This window comes from Rhipicephalus sanguineus, chromosome 4 (genome assembly GCF_013339695.2).
Source record: "Rhipicephalus sanguineus isolate Rsan-2018 chromosome 4, BIME_Rsan_1.4, whole genome shotgun sequence".
In the NCBI taxonomy this organism is placed as follows: Eukaryota; Metazoa; Arthropoda; class Arachnida; order Ixodida; family Ixodidae; genus Rhipicephalus; species Rhipicephalus sanguineus.
Genome location: NC_051179.1, coordinates 34,245,479 through 34,265,677, shown reverse-complemented (window position 1 = coordinate 34,265,677; position 20,199 = coordinate 34,245,479). Strand labels below are relative to the sequence as shown.

General features: G+C 47.4%; 1 protein-coding gene across 2 annotated transcripts in view; it reads right to left on the bottom strand.

The window, feature by feature from the left end:
• LOC119389748 (guanine nucleotide-binding protein subunit beta-2) overlaps positions 1 to 20,199 on the bottom strand; it is a 23,976-nt gene extending 3,777 nt beyond the window's left edge. Inside the window, exons 1-8 of one of the 2 annotated variants that reach the window (XM_037657128.2) lie at positions 19,875 to 20,199; positions 10,160 to 10,219; positions 6,660 to 6,805; positions 5,336 to 5,399; positions 3,732 to 3,955; positions 2,384 to 2,513; positions 1,565 to 1,662; positions 530 to 746 (exon numbers count right to left, since the gene is read on the bottom strand). In XM_037657128.2, coding sequence (XP_037513056.1) covers positions 530 to 746; positions 1,565 to 1,662; positions 2,384 to 2,513; positions 3,732 to 3,955; positions 5,336 to 5,399; positions 6,660 to 6,805; positions 10,160 to 10,219; positions 19,875 to 19,877 — 942 coding nt within the window. In that variant the 5' untranslated portion in view covers positions 19,878 to 20,199. The remainder of the gene's footprint in view (positions 1 to 529; positions 747 to 1,564; positions 1,663 to 2,383; positions 2,514 to 3,731; positions 3,956 to 5,335; positions 5,400 to 6,659; positions 6,806 to 10,159; positions 10,220 to 19,874) is intronic. The other variant, XM_037657127.2, reaches the window with a different exon arrangement.

Genomic DNA, 20,199 nt, shown 5'->3' with positions numbered 1-20,199 from the left:
TCGACTCCGGCCTTGGCATTACATTTGGGACATGAAAAAAGTTCCCACACCAATCGCCGCGGCGTCATATGTTTTGTCGCCGTCTACAAGTGCCTACGTAGTTCCTAATCGGTAAATATGAAGTATATTGTCCTCTGAGCGGGCCAGAGACTTAGCATACCAAGTTTCAGGAAATTTCGTTGAGCCAATGTGGCCAAAATACAAAAAAAACCTTCAAAATTCGTGACGTCACGTGCGGAGATTTAAGCGCGAAATTTAAAAATGAAAAGTTGACCTTGATTTTCTCTTCTATTAATGAACCTATGATGGTGAAATTGACGCCAATAGAGTTTTCAGAGCATAATTTATCAGTCTAAACTGATTCATTGTCTCACGTTAGTGTCCCTTTAAATGCAAATCGAATCGGAAGGGTAGCTTAGAAAAATAAGTTTCGTGATAACATAACCGTTGCCTCTCGAGTTTAACACTCGTATTACGCCCCGCTTAGGACCAGCGCTCAATGCGGTAGCGACTACAAAACCATGCTCACCGACTCTACGCGTGGACAACGTGTCCCAGACGTGGACGTCGTGGTCGTCGGCGCCGGCGAAGAGAAGCCTTCCGGAGAGCGACAAGCCACAGCTCGTGAAGGCGGACGACTCGCGTGGGTTCTGGTAGCGGCACAATTGCTGGTCGCTGCGCACGTCGAACAGCCTGCACGACTTGTCCTCCGAGGCCGTCGCGAACACGTTGCCCCCAGTGTGGAACTGCGTGTAAAAGGTTAAGAACTACTATATCGCCTGGAAGCCCTGCCGAGTACGTTTCCGCGCGCATTTTGACTTAGCATAATCCATGCTAATTCCGCCGTAATTAGTGCTGCGTAATTGTCACGGATTTTGAACGTGTTTCTGTGAAACTAATGCGAAGGGCACAGGGAACTGTTGAAGTGCATTTAGGAACACTGTTTCGGTTTGACCAGTTTCGTATTCACCGCCAACGTCTGGCAACCACGAGCTAGCTTGGTATGCCGCCGGAGGACGCGGGTAATATAAACATCGTCTCAAGTTACACCCGTAGTCAAGAGAGAATACCAGGCGCTTAAGAGGTACGAGATGCACTCTTGGGAACTCATACCACGCAGTCATGGGTGCCTAGTATAACAAACCGTTAAACAGTCTAATTTAGTCAGAAAATAATTCCTCTTCATAATTAGCGTAAACACCCTCAGCACCGTGCACAAGTGCCAGTAGATTACATCCATACTATACCGGAACCTATTCCTTTCTAGCCTTGCATGTTTGGATGTCGAAGTCTATGAACACGTATGTCTGTCTACTCCCGGCCCCGCACGTAACTGGCCATATTTCGTCTATTCGCCGTAAAATGTCCGTAAACGAGGCCGATTGAGCATCTCCTTATGTTGCTGTCGAATCTTAATCAAGTTGCGCGTTTGTTCCATGGTCGCAGCCGTAACATTGACGCGGAAATGGCTAGAAACTACTCGATAACAGCATCTTGTACAGTATACGCTGACTTGCTGGATGATAATACCGATCACAAGATGTTGGGTCACGTGTGTACTTACACAGACCGAGCTGACGTCAGCTTCGTGCTCCCGGAACGTCTGGCGGCATTCCTTCTCGCGGATGTCCCAGAGCTGCATCGAACAAGGCGAGATCGTCGCTGCAAGAACACACGTGTTAGCACGGACAGGTACGAACGCATTCAGTTAACGTGACTGCTCATCGAATGCCGCGCAGAGTTATCGGCCGAGACGGAGAGGAGGGATATGCTGAAAGCATTCTACTCCAGTGGTTCCTCGAGGTTCGGGATCATGCAGAAGTGAATAAGCTCGGTGCTGGGTTCTTTGGTACACGATGCTGATGTCGCAAGGCTGGCCACGTATGCATTATTTCGGCATAATGTGTGCGACGTGAAGATGAATCCTGTATGGAGTTTACTGCATGGAGGGCCGACCAGTTTCAGACATGGCGACCGCTATGCTGTTTATAGATCAACACTATAAATCCCTGTCGCAGACACGCTCGTGAGAGGCGCATCGCGTAAAGTGCGCCGAACTTTAATGATAGGAAGTGAAACACTTTGATATTGGGAAGCCAAACAAATGATCATCGTATTAGGGCAGCCAGAATTGTTCAGTTGGCATAACGCAATTCGAGCAGCACGTCTGAACAAAAGGGCGTCGAAGTCTCAGACATGGACAAGTATTCAAGGACAAGTACGGATGCACAATAGGACATGCTCTGATTACTCAGTATATGTCCTGTTGTACTTCTCTTCCTGTCCTTGAATTCAGTGTTTCTGCTCGCAGTGGAATGGTTGCCACCGACCAATCGGCACTAAGTAGCATGAAGATTAACTTCGAAGTAGTCATGTGTGTTACCCGTGCTGTGTTGTCCACAGATCCGGTAACGAATGTCGTCTTGTCGGGGTTCAACGACAGACTTATGACGTCACCCTCGTGAGCCTCGAACGTCACGACTTTCTGTCCCCTTTCCAAGTCCCACAGGACACTGCGTGAGCGAAAAAATTGCTGAGACAACGTACGGTCGAACAAAGTGCAACAAAGTTGAGAAAACAGGCAGCGTTCCGAGTCAAAGCAATGGCTTACAAGCAGCACACATGATGGCTGAATGATTTCTGTGTTCATGTTGGAAATAGACTGCTACGTTAGCAGAGAATGTAAGGCGCAACCTCGAGCACAGCAGAGGAATATGCCATATCTGCCAAGATAAGCTAAAAAATGCAGATGTACTTCATAAAAAGAGTTTTCTTATCGTAGCCGCCTCCACGCTGGCGTGTGTGCGTACGCCTGTAAAAATTGAGCACATTACTTTTCGTATGTCATCAGCTGCCAAGAGATAATGGTGTTGCAACAGCCTACGACTATCGGAACATTTATGTGGCTGCGTCTTAAATATGCATGCGGGACGTGATTGATGCTGCAATGATACCATCCGTTCAGCTCCGTAAGTATCAGCAGTGATTAAGCTTGCTGGGTAGATATTTACTGCTTGTGTAAGTATATAATGAGGCCGATAAAATTTCATCTGAAATATATTCGGTTACATCCGCGTGTACGTAAACACTCCCAAATACTGGCAATAGGCCACTTCAATCACTTTCAAGTGCGTTTCTTTGCATTGTACATTTGCCAAACTAGTGATGGCATCCGCCGTGGTTCAAATGGGGATGAAATGATGGCTGTATACATGGGGGAAGCTTATCGCGTTCGCATGCATGATGCATGATTGCATCCCGTAGGGGCCGTGTCAGGGGAGGGGGGGGGCGCACGTGGAGGCCGCCCCACTGAAATTTTCGCCTCCCCCCCCCCCCCCCCCCACAATCATAACGCCGTCCGTGGCACCATGCGATATCCATGTATGCTTCGCCTCTCTCCCCGTCGGATTCGCTGGAGCGCCAGAAACCCGATTTGAAAGGCGCCGCGGTCCCCACGAATAACCTTCCTCAATATAGCACCCCACCCCCCCACACCCCATGCCTCTCTAGGGGGAAATCATGACACCGCCCCTGTTCACGTGAATTCAAGCTTTAAGATAACGAAAATGGCCCATTGCTTGCGTAAAGTGAACGATGGAAGTAGGCTTCACCTTATAAAGCCTGTTAGTGCGGTGAAGCCAGTTTTAAAGGCGCACACTGCGTACGTGCGGACACGCACTGCCTGACATCGCGCAAACTCTCGGCCGCGAATCTCGGCCCACACCACTCACACGTGCGTGTCTCCGGAGCCGGTGATGACTTGCGAGTCTCCGAGGAAACGCACGCTGGACAGGTATCCGTCCATGCCGGCCAGCTCGCGTCGCACCTTGGCGTTTGTGCCGCGCAGGTCGTAGACGGTGCACATGTTGTCCATGCCTCCGACGGCCACGTAATTGCCCTGCTCGTCGAACGCGCACGCCATCACCCAGCTGGAGCGCAACGGAATCACACGCATCTGCAACGTGCGAAGCACAGGAGCCACGTTCTATTATTTACAAATCCCTTACAGGCTTCACAAAGGCACTTTGTGAGGGGGGGGGGGGTCAGATACAAAAGTATGAAACATAAAAAACAAAGACAAGTGCTCAAAAGTAACAACAAAATAGGCTAAAATCAAGGACAACAGCAAGTACAGCAAAATAGGTGTAAGTACAAAGCTTGTGATGCCTGACGTTAGATTACAAGACATTATGATTCATCAAGTGTGAAACACCAGAAGGGAAATGTGCACAGTTTAGTAGATATTTGATGCATACGCAGTACGCAAATCGCGCACATTGGCGGTATTAGCTAGCATACTTATTATGAGTTAGCTTGAGCGCGATTTAAAGATGTCATGGATATATCAGAAAGGTGTGCGCAAGGTCTCGCCATAGGAAGGGCAGCATAATCTGTTGACAGCCCTTCCCTTTTATCCATCTATGGCACCGCCCCCCTCCCCCTTCGACACACAAACAAATAGGCAGTGACGGAAAGCTCACTTCCAGATATTGCATTAAAACGGTAAGCTGGGCGAGCTGGTAACTGAACATAATTTGCGAAGTGGGCCGCGTGATCCGGACAGAGGACAGGGATGAACGAACACGTCACAAGCGCTGACTAACAACTGATTTTATTTCTATCAAACAGGTTGTTAATATACACAAAAAATACGGTCACATGACGTGGTCATGTCGAATAAGGGTGTCGCTTCTTCTTCATGCAAGGCGATAGAGGTCCGGCTGACGCACGCGCCTGTGTTCACATGCATGGAGTAAGCTTCAACAATCTCGCCATTGATTTGGCTTTTGTTGTTATACAATAACTAAGTATTATAAAACAATGATTCGCAGTGGCACAGTTTACAATGCTGCATGCTTTATTTCCACTGAAACGTTGACTTCAACTTACGCTCACGGCTCATAAAGGCCAAGTGTAGCCGCATGACGTTTTGGGCGCTCTCGTCGTCGTCATTTCAAGCGAAATAATGAGCGTCCACGTACCGCTTGCAAAATAATAAATGTCGCAAGACTCAGCCTTGTCTTTTGACCATTCATTCGTATTTTTTATATGCCCCTACCTATTCCACCTGTGTGGAGTAGCCTGTATACCTACCATGACATTTATCTCACAAAAGAAGCTCTTTTGGGAAGGCGCAGCTTCGCGTGGTTTACACTTCCTTAAACGCGAACGGAACATATGGTTGTCCTACAGCCATTATTTTCTTCTAGGCGATTGCCTTACTGACCGATTTCGAGTGCCCCGATGTCTCGTATCCTTAAACAATGATCCTGCGCTCTCATGTGCCGGAAATCCGGAAATATCGCGACGTGGGATTGAACGAAGTTTTACTAACCTTGTTTCCCGAAAAGACGTCCCAGATGATGAGTTTGCCGTCCAGTGATCCTGACACCGCCTTCCTGAAAGATTAAATGAACGAGTAAGAAACGGACTAGAACCATAATTGGCATGGGATGACGTGAGTGTATGACGAACATGAATAATATGTCTTGAGACATGGATAACATGACGTCATGATAAATAATAATTGAGCACCGTAGACAGGGCACTTACTTACCGCGTACCTGACGCACAGGTTATTCTGCTCTTGCTTTTCCTGAATGACAAGTATGGGAGTTTGAGACAGCTGAAACGAATACAATACTTCTCCGTTTTCCTGCATCTAAAGTTAAATAACTACCTAAACAAGGCGCTTTGCCCGGTTGTAGTGTCGACCATAACTGCTGACTATGTCTGTGCTATAGACGGGTTAGTGCTGCGTCGATCCTATTCGGTATGCGTTAGGAATAGCAATGGTGGTAGGATCCTGTTGTTTTCGGATTCCTGTCGCTAATCGCTACTAGCTCGTTGCAGGCACTATTACTGTATTCGACCATTCTATATATACCACAGCGGCGTCCTTTTCTCGTCAGTGCTGTTTCCATTTCCGGACCTGTCTCGGTGATGAGCGTTGACTTCGTGTATAGCGCACTTGGAGCGAGACGCACGTGAGTTGGCATGCGCGCGCAGCAGAGCGTTACCGTGCCTCCCGCGCGCTTTCTCCTTGCGCAGGTGGGCAAAACAGGCCGCCTACAGCGAGCCCGCATGCCGCGTTCCGTGGTGTGAGAGCTGCTCTGTTTAGCACGTAGTTGGCTTGACTGTAAAACCGAGCACTTGGAATAGATGTCGCAAGGAGTGACTTTCGCGTATGCATCCAACGCTTATAGTTTCTAAGGGCAGAGTAAACATTGATTGGATTGGTAGTCGTTGATTTATAGGGAATACGAAAAGTGTGAAAAAGAAAAAAAAGACACTGGAAGGAAACAGCGCTGAAAGCTGTATAGGCCCGCACATATACCCTAAAAAACTTATAGATGTAAGAACGAGGTTATGGAAGGTTTCAGCGCTGTTTCCTTCCAGTGTTCGAGCACCGTGCAGTTTGTGGCACACAGACTTAACAAATAAAATATCACAGTATTTAAACTGCATAATGACAGCATCACACGTGCCTTGCCTTAATTGCCAGTAAGCTCAGATAACGGTGCCTCCATTCACACACACGACATTCTTAGACAATTTAGAGTGTTTGCGCTGCATATGTAGTCGCATTGCTCTATATGTAACGTATAGTGCAATGAGACTGCAGTATTCCAGCGCGTTACTTTATATGTTTGGCGTACTTGCTGTCTCCACAGAAGTGCGCTGAGGTCACTTTAGAGATGTGTCCCTTGAGGATGCGGCGCTGCTTGACCCGGAACTTGGCCTCTTTCTCGATATCCTTGAGCACTTCCTGAAAGGTCTTGTCAGCGGCCATCTGTTGCCCTTCCTGCGATCAAGCAGGATGATCACAGGGACAGTGGAGTCGAGCCATGCCATGTTGTTGTTCCTTTCCTTAGTTTCTTTCACACCGATATTGCGAAAGCTATGGCGTTATTATGTGACGTTGCATTTCTTGCGGTCTCCCTTTGTTGTTGGACCTTTCCTTCCACAGGAAGTCCCACACCTAAGTGGCCTGGTTCATTTTTTAAAGGGGAGCATTGTTTTTTCTTTTTTTTTCGTAAGGAGACGGCCGCCAGCTTTATCCATAGCTATTGCCGCAGTATCTGACGTCACAGGTGCTGTTTACAGAATCTGAATGTGACATCACTTTTCGTGCCCGTCAGATTTCTGGCACATCGAATCTTTAAAAAAAAAAAGGTCACAGTTTCGCCGCAAGGGCGAAGCAATGAGTGCGATAGCAAGCAATTGGAATGTCACGCGAAGAACGAGAAGCAGCTCGATACCTGCAGCTTCTCGAATGAACATTTCCTTAACGCTATTAGAAAATATACTCAGTGGTTTTCACCAGTCGACAAATCTCGTCAGCAGATAAGATGATCACAACGCTGAAAGCGCAACGCGCGTGCAAAACGACGGCCACGCCCGAGACGTTTTAGAGCAGGCGTCCTTTGCCTGCGCAAGTGCTTGGACCCTGGTTGTGCCCTGGTCGTTATCTTCTCCAAAGACCACGTGATCGGCATTGATCTCCACTTTCGGTAAGATTCATTCTTCAATGATCAGAGTATACCTATCGAACACTGCTAGGCTTCAACCTTTACGTCAAAAAAAAAACAAAACAAAAAAAAGCTTCTTCGAAATCGGCTTCTGTAAAACGCGCTGGACAGTTCTTAGAGACCCCTTTTTCCTACGACTCCTTCAGCCTCGCGCGGCTATTTTCTGCCCATCCACCGGGCGCAGCGTGCTTTCCCCGCCCCGGCCGTCTTTTGTTTGTCCTACCATTTGTTTAGACTCGGCTACGCCTCTCCGCTCAGAGTTCCTGTTGAATACGCAGTCACGGGGAGAGGGCGTTATGTAAACGGACGCCCAAATGGGACTGTGACGTCAGTCGACATGATCCTCTCCTTTCGAACAGTCTCTCTCACCAGTCGCTCTTAAGGGCCCTCTTTTCGGTCCGGCTCCATCAGCACAAGCGCGCAGTCCCCTTTGGACCCAGAACTCTCTCTCTGCGGTCGACCTTCATCAGAATACGCGCCATCCGCCACGTCCTCCCTTAAGTGCGACGTCATGAATATGAGAAAGAAACTGCCGTAGCGTTCGGTGGAGGGGAAAAAAAATTGTAATATGTTGGCAAACTCTTGCACTGACGTCACCGAAACCGCCGTGTTGGAGCACCAGCATGGGGGACGCGACGTTTGCGATGTCACTTAATATTAATGTTATCGAAATATCGCATGCAGGTTCTTTCGTTATTCACGTGCAGAGGCGCTTCTGCACCGTCGTTATCACATTCAAGCAGGTTAACCGCAACTTGTTTATCATCAATGCCGCCATCGTGGAGCTCCAGTACGTTCAGAAGCCGCGTCCATGACGTCACATGCAAGCTATCTTATACTCATTAGTCGGAAAGAACGCAGGAAGATTGTCCACTGAAGACTATACCAACGTTCTTGCTTAAAAAAGCAACAAAGAAAAACAGAAAGGTAATGAGATTACGGAACACCTTATAGGAAGGAAACAAGTCCACCAGTGACGGATAAAAACGGAAATAAAAAAAGGGGAGGGGGGACAGGCTATAAGTGTTCAAGAATGACACACATGATCAGGTCACGGGAACACTAAGAAAGATTTAAAAGTAGAACGTCCTGCATGTGTGCGCATGTGTGCGCATGTGTGCATTTTTTGTTTTGTTTTTATTTTATCTCACTCTCTCTCTGTCCTCTCTTCGACCCCTATATCCCCACCCCTGTGCAGGGTCGCACCAGGTTAACCTCCCTGCCTCTTCCTTTTCATCTATTTCTCCCTCTCTCTATTTAAAAGTAAGCGCACATAAAATACTGTTCATATAGGACTGATTACGCCACTAGCCACGGGTAAATCACGTCGAGATTTGAGAGCTCGTTTCTGCCTCTTAGTGCACGACCAGAGTTCAAGCACTTGTCACTCGTCGAAAGGACGACTGTTCTAAATAGTTGAAGTTTACTGCAGGCAAGAAACAAAGTACAGTTGCATAGGGGACCGGTAAAAAGGCAGAAAAAAGAAAACATGACAAGGCGCGTGCCCCCATAAACCCCAAAATCCCGTGATGACAGAATGCTCAATGTTATAATTAACAGTGCAATAAATGCGTAAAAAATAAGCATAAATGATAGTTTTACATGTAAGTCACATGTGTATAAGAAAAAAAAAAACAAACAGATGATAGCGAATTGGGGTTCCACTGATTGTCATAAGACAGTACTTCACAGAAGCTTTTGTATCCATATAACACGTTATATGAACTGATATGGATTCATATGATCTTTTCCTTGCGTGATCCTGGAAAAAAACTCACAGGGCAACTTACGCATTCGCCTGAACTGCCACGGTGGTCTAGTGGTTATGGTGCTCGACAGCTGACCCACTGCAAGGGTCGCAGGATCGAATCCCGGCCGTATTTTCGGTGAAGGCGAGAATACTTGAGGCCCGTGTACTTAGATTTAGGTGCACGTTAAAGAACCCCAGGTGGTCGAAATTTCCGGACGGCGTTCCTTATAACCATATCGTGGTTTTGGGACATTAAACACCAATAATTATTATGCATTCGCCTAAGACGACTCGAACGCGAAAACCGTCTTCTTTTTCTTCTCAGCCGTTTGTATTCACTCGCTAACTGATTGACTGATTGATTGATTTGAATGTGTTGGCAATTCGCTTCCGCGGTTTTTACGCAGGAATCCATCGTTATCACAAGTACACAGAAATTACACGATATACGGAAACAAATATAGATATAAGCTACTGACACCCATGCACGATTTAAGATATTCGCAAAGATGGTTGTTGATGTGAAAAGCCAGTTTAACGAATGTAGCGCATGTGTTAAGGCACGTGCTGTGATGAAGCCAGAATGAACGGCTGGCACAAAAAGCGTAATGGGAACGTCCTATACATAGGCGTGCGCAGGGTTCCCCTTCAGGGGTGGGGGGCGGGGGCGAAGGTTCGTCGCAGCGCCCCCCCTTCCAATTATGTCAATATGTGGCGCGGACATTACCCCCCCCCCCTAGTCGCAGCGCCCCCTCCCTATTATGTCAATGTGTGGAGCCGACTTTGCGCTCCCCCCCTCTTAGGTGAATAGGGGGGGGGGGGGCGCCCCCTGTTCTCACGCCTATGGTCTTATACAAAACAAGAGAAAGGATCTTACCTTTATCTTGATGTTTAGTAGTTGTAATTCGCTCTTGAGTTCTTCGAGCTCGTCCTGTTCCTGTAAATCGTGCGATAGGAAGATAGAGACGACACATCGTGCAATCATTTGCGCACACACCCTATACGGAAGTTTTGCGAATGTGTCACGTAAAAGGCTGTAAGATTTGACAGCTTTTCTGAATCTTTCCTGTCTTTTAATCATGGTGTATGCACCAATCAGCGAGCATCAAATAGTCTATCTCTTTTTAATTATTGGCAGAAACCATCGATGGATGATGAATTGCCTAAGCGAAACGATTGCTTGGTAGTTTTGTGCTACTGAGTTCAACGCGTGCGTGCGTCTATACAACGCAGCCGGGCGGCGAAGACGCCGTGACGTCACGACAGAAATGACAATGGCGTGATGGCGCTGGCATGATGACAACTGAATAGACGAAGATGAAGTAATGCCGGCGCGTTGACGGTTACCGTTTCGATGACACTGACGATGATGGTTTGTTCGTTTAAATACCCACGCCATTTGCGGGGTTAGCGCGGCGTTCTCGACCCTATAGACCCTACACACCAGAAAAGCACCTGAAGGCTATACATACTATCTATTTTGCCATGTTCTTAAATATCAACAGCGAGCAGGGGCTTAGCCAGGGGAAATTTTTCAATTTTGCATGTGTACATATAAACGAACGCACGAACATACATTAAGTGAGGTTAAACCTCCTCCCTCTCTCCCCCTGAAAGAAAATCCTGGTTACGCCCCTGGCAGCTAGGATTATCTCGTTTGCACGTACTCTTTACTCGTCCCTTAAGCCTGTTCGCGAAGCCTGTTCCCACAAAATAGCAAGCGAAACGCAAAGTATGAGCATTCTAAATAAAAAAAAAATAAGTTGGGCAATTTATAGTTATTCAAGAGTCATAGACAAATCGATTGATAAGTCGGCTACGTTGACTATGCATTATCTGTAATGTAGTACTTTTACATCACTGGACAGAAAGGGGGGTTTACGTGACTATACCTCAGACTACTCATTATTATAATCATAACCACACGTGTGCCCGTACTTTAATAGATTGTTATTTTTTTAAATTATAGAAGGCTTTGGGGGCGGACAGGCGATGGCTAGTTATGACACCGAACGAGGCCGGAAAACAGCATACTAAAAAGGAGATATGCATGTTCACGGCCGCTCCTTCTGACTTTCAACAGGGATTTTTTTACTGCAGTGTGTAAAGGTAGCATGAGTAAAAAAAAAAAAGAAGGAAAAAGAAGAAGAAGAAGAAAGACGAGGACAAGCGATGTTATAGCTCAGCACATTTTCAGCTCATTTACTTGCGGGCTTTATAGAAATGGAGTGGCCGAGGTGATATAAGCCTCAACCTCTTCACAGCAAGCCAGTTAGAACAGAACAGAACAGAACAGAACAGAACAGAACAGAACAGAACAGAACAGAACAGAACAGAACAGCGCGTTTCTGGTTCTTCGGACTCTTTTTAGATGCGAAGCATCTTATGGCGGAGTTCAAACCGGTGGTGTGCGGCGCGACCACCCTTACTGCGCATGCGCAAACCCTCTCCACACACTTCCTCTCCTCTCCCCCTCTCCACTTCTCTTCCCTCTCACACTTTTCCCCCTCTTCACTTCCCCTCTCCTCTCCCCCCTCCACTACGCCTCTGAAACGCTGCTTCCCATCGCCTCATGATTCCCTTCAGCGGGAGGTGGTGTGATTTTTTTTTTTTTTGATATGTTCAAAGCACCTGCTCTTGTCTTTTCTTGGTGTTGTCTCACGCTGCACAAATTAGTATATGCTATGAAAAAAAATTATAGCCCTAACCGCTGCCCTGATATAAGTGAAGGTGTCTTCTGAGCGAAGTGGTGCATGGTGACGAAGATGGTAAGCATGCACTTGATAAAACGTTGCAATGTGCTGTATTTACGCGCCAATAGGTCGTTTGATTAAGAGAGCAGGGTTGAATTGACAGTACGCAAGCTTTTCACATGTAAGGGCCATCGCTGAGGATGTTGTCAAGTGGCAGTGAACAACATTGAACATGCTATAGTAGTAGCCCTCGTAAAATCCGTAAGCGCGTGACCATCATTAACGGTAAAGATCACAACCTTTAAAACAGTTATTTTTTCAGAGCCGATGACCAAATTTCCCGTAATAGGGCATTTTAAATGTAACACGGCAGAGCCTTTATTCACTTTCGTAGTTCCCTGGCTTATACGCGTCCCCCCCCCCCCCGGATTGTACGTTTTACCCGGATAATACATCGTTCTCCTGTCTTCTCGTATCCGCAAGAAAATGGTGGAAATGATACAGTTTAATAAAGCAAAAATGATGTATTGATGACATTTACTTAAAAAAAAAGAAAATTCCTCAATGAAAATTTGCAGTAATGTCACAGAGGGTTCTAATCAGTAACGAAATCTGCACGATTTCACTTGAAACGCTTATCCGGCTGTTCAATGAGTGCTTGAACGCTTGTACCCTTGTCCCAGTTTTTTCAATTGTTTCCCTGCAAATCCTGGGAGCTGCCGCTCCATCCTTGCGGCAATGCTTCAAGACACGCCTGAGGATCTGCCTGGCGCGCAACCGTCCCGTCGGGCCACGTCCAGGAAACGTGGAAACGCGTCAAGCGACACGGACAGCGAGGCAACCGATTTGTACTCGGAGGGCTTCGAGTCATCGGACGATGACTTCAAGGTCGTCATCAGTCGAACGGCAAAAAGAAGACTCCTGCGGACGACATCGTCGGCAAGTGTTTCTACCGTGAAGACTGCAGCACAATGTTGGCCGCACACCATGCTATTCATGCCCGAAGACCCTACGTCCAACTTACGACTCCTCAATAGGCAAGTTCTCTCTGTGCTTCTCGAGGAAACCGCGCCGAATCAGATCAAAGACGTGAGGATAAATGCACGGAAGAATGTCCTTGCCGTAGACGTTCTGCACCGTAGTGCGCTGCAAAGCCTGCGGAACATAACGGTAATCGACAAAGTGAAAGTTCGATCAATGATCTCTACAGGTTGTAACGGCACTGTTGGCGTCATTTATGACGTCGATCTTTCCATTCCACCTGATGACCTGCCAATATTAATAAAGCCAACTACAGAAGGCACTCTCATCACGCACATCACAAGACTTGGCAACTCACGTTGCTTGAGGCTTGTGTTTGAGGGAGACAGCCTTCCCTCACACGTCAAAGTAGGCCACGTTCACCACTCAGTCCGTCCATACGTGCCGAAGCCACTGCAATGCTACAAATGCTTCAAGACAGGACACGTCAGAGGTGTCTGTGGGAACAATGTTGTGTGCCCGCGGTGCGCTGAATCTCATTCAAAAGACGCCTGCGGTGCAACTGTGTTAAGGTGTCCCAACTGCCATGGCGCTCATGAAGCCTCATCCAAAGATTGCCCGCGCTTGAGGAACGAGCACGCGGTACTCAAGCGTATGGTGCGGGACAATTCAACGCACAGAGAGGCGGCCGCTACACTTCGGCGACGACGGCGTCGACACCGAAGAACATCACGAAAAGACTGCTCTGCCGTTAGCGAGATGTCATCCTCCATCAAAGCGGCTGCCTTACGAACACCGAACTCCTCGAAGACAGACACTGCGAAATCAAAGGCAGAGACAGCAGTCGCACCTTCCGAAGAGTGGCCCTCGCTTCCACAAGCTCAACCTGCTACGGCGTCACATCGAATTCCACCGCCCTCAACGACCCAACGAACCACTGATGCGACGACTGAAGATCGACAGGTCGTAAACTTGCTGCAGTCGCTGATTAGCGCCATGCGCGTTCTACTGAGCGACATGAAGACCCCGTCTGCGCAGAGCGCACTGCAGGTGCTGGACACCCTGAGTCCGGTGCTTGCAGCTTTAGGGTAAAACCACGGCCCTCGAGGTACCATCGTTTCGAGAGGAAGTCAAGAATGCATCTGTCTTTCAGTGGAACGCCAGAGGTCTTAAGTCGCGCATGTCCGACTTTAGACAGTTTGTATTTACGAACCGATTCCCCATCATTGTGATATGCGAGCCCAATCTGTCTGCTTCCGTCAGATTGTCAGGCTACGAGTGCTTTATGTCCTCCACCCACGGAGAGTGCAGCAAGGTTGTTGTGTTCATGCGCCGTGACCTGACTTATATTCATCACCCTGTCCCACCTGACGAAGAGAATCAATATGTTTGCCTTACTGTGAAGAAGAATAAGGTCACTTTCACAATTCTCAGAGCTTATGTATCCCAATCAAGCCGCCTAGATTGCGAGCGCTTACGCGATATTTTGACATCGACTCCACACCCGTGGGTGATCACTGGTGATTTTAATGCCCACCATATTCTATGGGGAAGCTCAAAGGTCAACTCTAGAGGAAGAAAGTTGGTGTCATTTGCCTCGGAGCACGAACTCAGTGTTTCTAATGATGGAAGCCCTACATATCTACGTGGATCAGCCTACAGCAGCTGCCTGGACCTCACTCTTGTTTCACGCTCGTTCACGAGAAAAGTGCACTGGTTTTCAGATTTGGAAACGCGGGGTAGTGACCACATTCCCACTTATCTGAGGATAGAAGGTTTGACCAGCTCCAAGTCCTCCAGAGCCCTTCAATGCACCGATTGGCCGAAATTCAAGACGATAATGGAAGACTGTTGTAGCGACGGCTCATCCTATAACCTAGAGGCCGCGATAAAGGATGCCCTGCAGAACACCACGCATTCGCTTTTGACGAGTTACACGAGTTACACACGCACCGATTTCGACATCGAACTTGAGAAGCTTCGTGCAATGCGCCGTCGCGCAGAACGAAGATATAGACGCACAAAGTGCAAGGATGATTTGAGACTGGCTCGACGCACTCAGAAGAAAATACAGCGTCACATGGATAAACTGGCTTCGCGACGATGGGTATCCTTCTGCGAGTCGTTGGATCCGCGAGAGCCTTTATCGCTTATATGGAGAACTGTCCGTGGTCTTCGCACAACCTTTGGTCAGCGACACCCGTTTAAATCTCTGGCACTTCACTTGCAGTGTAACGAGATTGACGTCGCAGAATCCTTCTGTAGAAGGATTGCCGGCGACTCAAATTTCACAGATACAAGGACGGTGGAGCTCGACCACCCATTTCTCTCACGTGATCACCGCATGGAGTGCCCGTTTTCTATGGATGAGCTAGAAGCTGCACTGGCATTGTGCAGACGTTCTTCGGCGCCAGGACCTGACGGCATTACATATCGTGCTCTTTGTAACCTTGGAGACGAAGCTCGGAAGGCACTCTTGCACCTATACAACGACTCCTGGCAGACTGGTACAGTTCCCCAAGCATAGAAGTCAAGTCGCCTCATTCCGCTTCTCAAAGCTGGCAAGTCGCCGCTGGACATTTCCTCATACCGTCCTATCGCGCTTGCCAGTTGCGTGGGAAAAACAATGGAAAGAATGATTCTAACACGACTGGAATGGTACTTGGAGCACTATGAAATCTATCCAGATGCCATGGCCGGATTCAGGCGCGGCCGATCGGCAACAGACAACGTTGTTGATCTGGTGACATATGTCGAACACCAGAAGACCTGTAAGAGACTGTGTGCTGCTCTGTTTCTAGACGTCAAGGGGGCTTATGATAATGTCTCCCATGAAGCCATCCTGAGTGCATTAGAAACAGTAGGTCTTGGTGGCAAGGTATATATGTGGGTGTGCAGCTACTTGCAGAGAAGGTCGTTCTACGTCACCACGGAGAATGGCCCGACAACTGAGTATTACAGTAGCCGAGGAGTCCCTCAAGGAGGAATTCTAAGCCCTACGCTTTTCAATCTAACCCTCATTGGACTGGTCGAAAGCCTACCAAGCACCGTAAAGCTTTCTATCTACGCTGACGACATCTGCATTTGGACTTCAGGTGTGACACGGCTTCAGCTTCGCGCACGCCTTCAGAAGGCAGCCACAATGACGTCCTGCTACCTTCGTAAACAAGGCCTGGAAGTGTCTTGCGGGAAATGTGCAGTGGTAGCATTCACGAGGAAGCCAATGTCTGCCTATGGTATATCAATTAACGGAGACCTGATATCATTCAGCAGAAGCCACAGGTTCTTGGGAGTCATAATTGACAGAAACCTGTCTTGGACTCCACACGTCAACTACTTGAAGAAGCGGCTGACTGCTATATGTCACATGTTCAGATTCCTTGCAGGAAAAAAATGGGGAGTGCCGATACCATCTATGTTACAACTGTACAGGGTTCTGTTTATTGGATTCCTACGGTACAGTTTGCCTGCAATATCGAACACCGGCAAGACTAACCTGCGCGCGATTCAGAGCATTCAAGCCCAAGCTCTTAAGATATGCCTTGGGTTACCCCGCAGCGCGTCAACGGCTGAAACCATTGCCATCGCGCAAGACTACTCAATCACGACACACATTATCACCGAGACATTGCGTACGTACCTCAGGCATTATGCCAGGACCCCTTCCCACCATCTGGCTAGCCTCGCTGCTGAAAGGCCCCGCACGACATATAGTGCCACTGTCGGCAAACATCGCTCGTCATTTACTGCGGGGTACGCACCTGCGTCAAAGCCAGTGTTCCCTCCGTGGTGCTTGAGCCGCCCACGAGTTCACCTAACGGTTCCGGGAGTGCGGAAGAAGTCAGACCTACCGACACATGCACTGAAACAATTGAGCCTACTCCTACTCTACGAAAACTACGGTAACCACGTCCACATCTATACGGATGGCTCGACTACGTCGTCCAGTTCTGGTGGTGCGGTGGTTATACCATCACAAGGGATAACTCTGCGTCTTAAAACTTCACATGTGACGACGTCTACGGCGGCAGAACTCGCGGCTCTGCGCAGCGCACTAGAATTTATTGATACTGAAAGACCAAGTAAATGGGCTGTGTTTTCTGATTCAAAACCGGCGTTACAGTGCCTGCGGTCAGTTCTCCGACGAGGATGCCACGAACAGTTGACGTATGAAACCGTAAAACTTCACCACCACGTCATTCAAAAAGGCCACGATATTGACTTCCAGTGGTTACCTGGCCACTGTGGAATCAGTGGAAATGATTCCGCCGATCACGCTGCTCGCGCATCACACCAGGAAGCAAACATTGTCCCAATTCCGCTTTCAAGGACAGACGCTGCAAGGCAGATTCGACAACTGGCCCGCAGTCTCACACTTACGGAGTGGAACGCACCAAGCATCAGACATACCAGACTACATCAACTGAACCCTTCACTGCAACTCCAACCTCCATCCGGCCTTCATCGACGCGAAGCTTCGCTTCTCTATCGCCTTTGGTTGGGAGTTGCTTTTACGAAGGCATATACAACGTTAATCGGAATGACGGACAACGCGGCTTGTGATGTTTGCGGCACCGAAGAAGACATCGAACACCTGCTGTGCCACTGCCCTCGTTTTTCCTCGGAGAGACAAGTACTGTCCAACACACTGCGGCGACTGGATGATCGGCCAATTTCCGTGCAGGTGCTACTACAGCACCGTCCACATCTCTCGGCGGCCCACAAGGCAGTGAAAGCACTCTTGTGTTTTTTGAGAACGACGGGCTTATGCGAACGCCTCTGACTTGTGGTGCAATCCCGCACGCTGTTGTGAATGCACTGCATCTCTTCTCTCTCTCTCTCTCTCTTTTTTTTCTCTTTCCTCCATTCTATTTCTCGTCTTTCTATTCCCCTTCCCCGACCCCCCAGTGTAGGGTAGCCAACCGGAAGTGTTTATGGTTAACCTCCCTGCCTTCTCCTTTTTCTGTTTCCTTCCTTCCTTCCTTGCATGAATGCGATTCCACAGCGCATTCTGTGAAATAGATCTGTTGCTCACTCACAAAATTACGATTTGCGTGGTAACCAATCAGACACCTTACAAGTCTAAGGGACGGATAAAAAAGGTTTAAAATTTCCGCTTCCCCTCTTTCCAGGCCCGTAGCTGGAGGGGAGGGGGGGGCACCGAGATTTTGGTGACACATGGTGTTTTATGGAAAAGAAGTAATGAACATAGGCATTTCTCTCAAATAGTCAAGGCTGTCAGCAAGTGCCCCCCCCCCCCCCCCCGAAAAAAATTCCTGGCTACGGGCCTGCCTTTCTTTTTCTGGCTATAAAAGAATATATATGACTTATTGAGGCTTACTATGTGGTATTCTAGACTCTGTAAACCGTCACCATATTGTTGAATTATTCTTCCTCTTGCCATTTCTGATAGGTTTACAGAGCTGCTGCAGCCTCACTGATTGGGTCAAAATGCCAGCACAGTGGAAGTTCGTAATATATACAACGTATATATATATATATATATATATATATATATATATATATATATATATATATATATATATATATATATATATATATATATATATATATATATATATATATATATATATATATATATATATATACGTAATGTGTACAACGTAGCACGTCTGGTTCAATGGCTCGTACTACGAAGTAATTTAAGACAAATGATGACAGGAATAATATCTAATGCTTCGAGCAATAATAGAAACGAAAAAAATAACATTTATTTTACGCCTGCAATTGGCTCCTTCAATTAGGGGGACACTTAAGGGAAAAACGATTTTTCGCGCACAAGTAAATTAAAAAATTCACAATACCGAAAACACTGCTCTTACCGCGAGAAGACGCTTGGTAAGCGAGAAAACGCAAGAAAAGAAAATGTGGGTGGCAACGCCACCTTGAAATTCCCGCGCCAAGCGCCGTGGCTTGAAAGATTTCAACGATGTCTACTAGGTCATACGTAGTTGCTTATCGATAAATACGAAGTACACCGTACTGCGAGGGGGCCATAGACACAACATACCAAGTTTCAGGAAATTTCATTGAGCCAATGTCGCCAAAATACGAAAAATACCGTTTGATATCCGTGAAGTCACGCGTAGAGATTTCGGCGCGAAATTTAAAAATGAACTTTCACTTGGATTTTCTCCTCTATTGATGAGCACATGATGGTGAAATTAACGACATTAGGGTTCTCAGAGTACAGTTTATCAATCTTAGTCTATTCATTGTTCCACTTTAGTGTTCCTTTTAATGTTCACAGCACCCTCCGCACAGGCCACATATAGGTCTCCTTGTAAACGCCTGCTTAGCACGAAATCGCGATGTGTTTTCTCGCGTTCAAGTGGTATTTTAGGAGCAGGGTGTTTCAAACACAAACTATAGTAGTCAGAATTTCATTATCAATTGATTCAGGAATCATAAATGTGCATGTAGTTGTAAAATATTTACCAACCCCAAGTAGTGGTTGCTGGAACTATTGGCGGCTTTATGTGAGGAAAAAGCCTGTGAAAATCGCTGTTACACGTACATTTAACGGTTTATGTTGTAATTCAAAGAGTCCGGATATTCTAATCAATTTCTGCAATCTCTTCAAACAGGCTATACCGTTCGAATACGTTATTCACAAAGCTAAGGCGCCTTGCATACAGCCATGCAAATCACAGAGAATCAGACAAATGTTGAGCTAAACTTGCAGCTCCGATGCCAACTCTTCCTTCCCAAGCAAGTTCTACAAACGAGCCACGAATGACATTGATTCTCTTCAAGCGGCGAAAAGAGACAGAAAGAAAGAAAAAAAGAACATGCGTTACAGTGGTCGACGAAACCGATCGTTCCGCGGGAGCATTCATTTCCTCCTTCCTCAAGAAAACAAATGGACAAGATGGCCAAGGTTATATACACACTCACCATTATTGGCGGTCGCCGTTTCCTTACTCAACGCACACAGCCACCTCACTCCTTTTCAATCACCCAAAAGTATCGCCGGCCGTTGAGTTCCTCGCCTCACGACAACAGAGGGTTCACAGGAATGCACGCACTGCAGTTCAAAACAATACACAGTGTCGGGGCCTGTCAGCTATACACCGATAAGCTCTTTGTACCGAACGAACGAGCTTGTATCGGTACAACACCGACGCAACGGAGGCAAGTCAGTCAGGTGCGACGCGCATTCACCACATATCTGTGCGCGTGTGACGAGTACCGACGTGCGCGCCTCCCTTTTTGCTCCCGC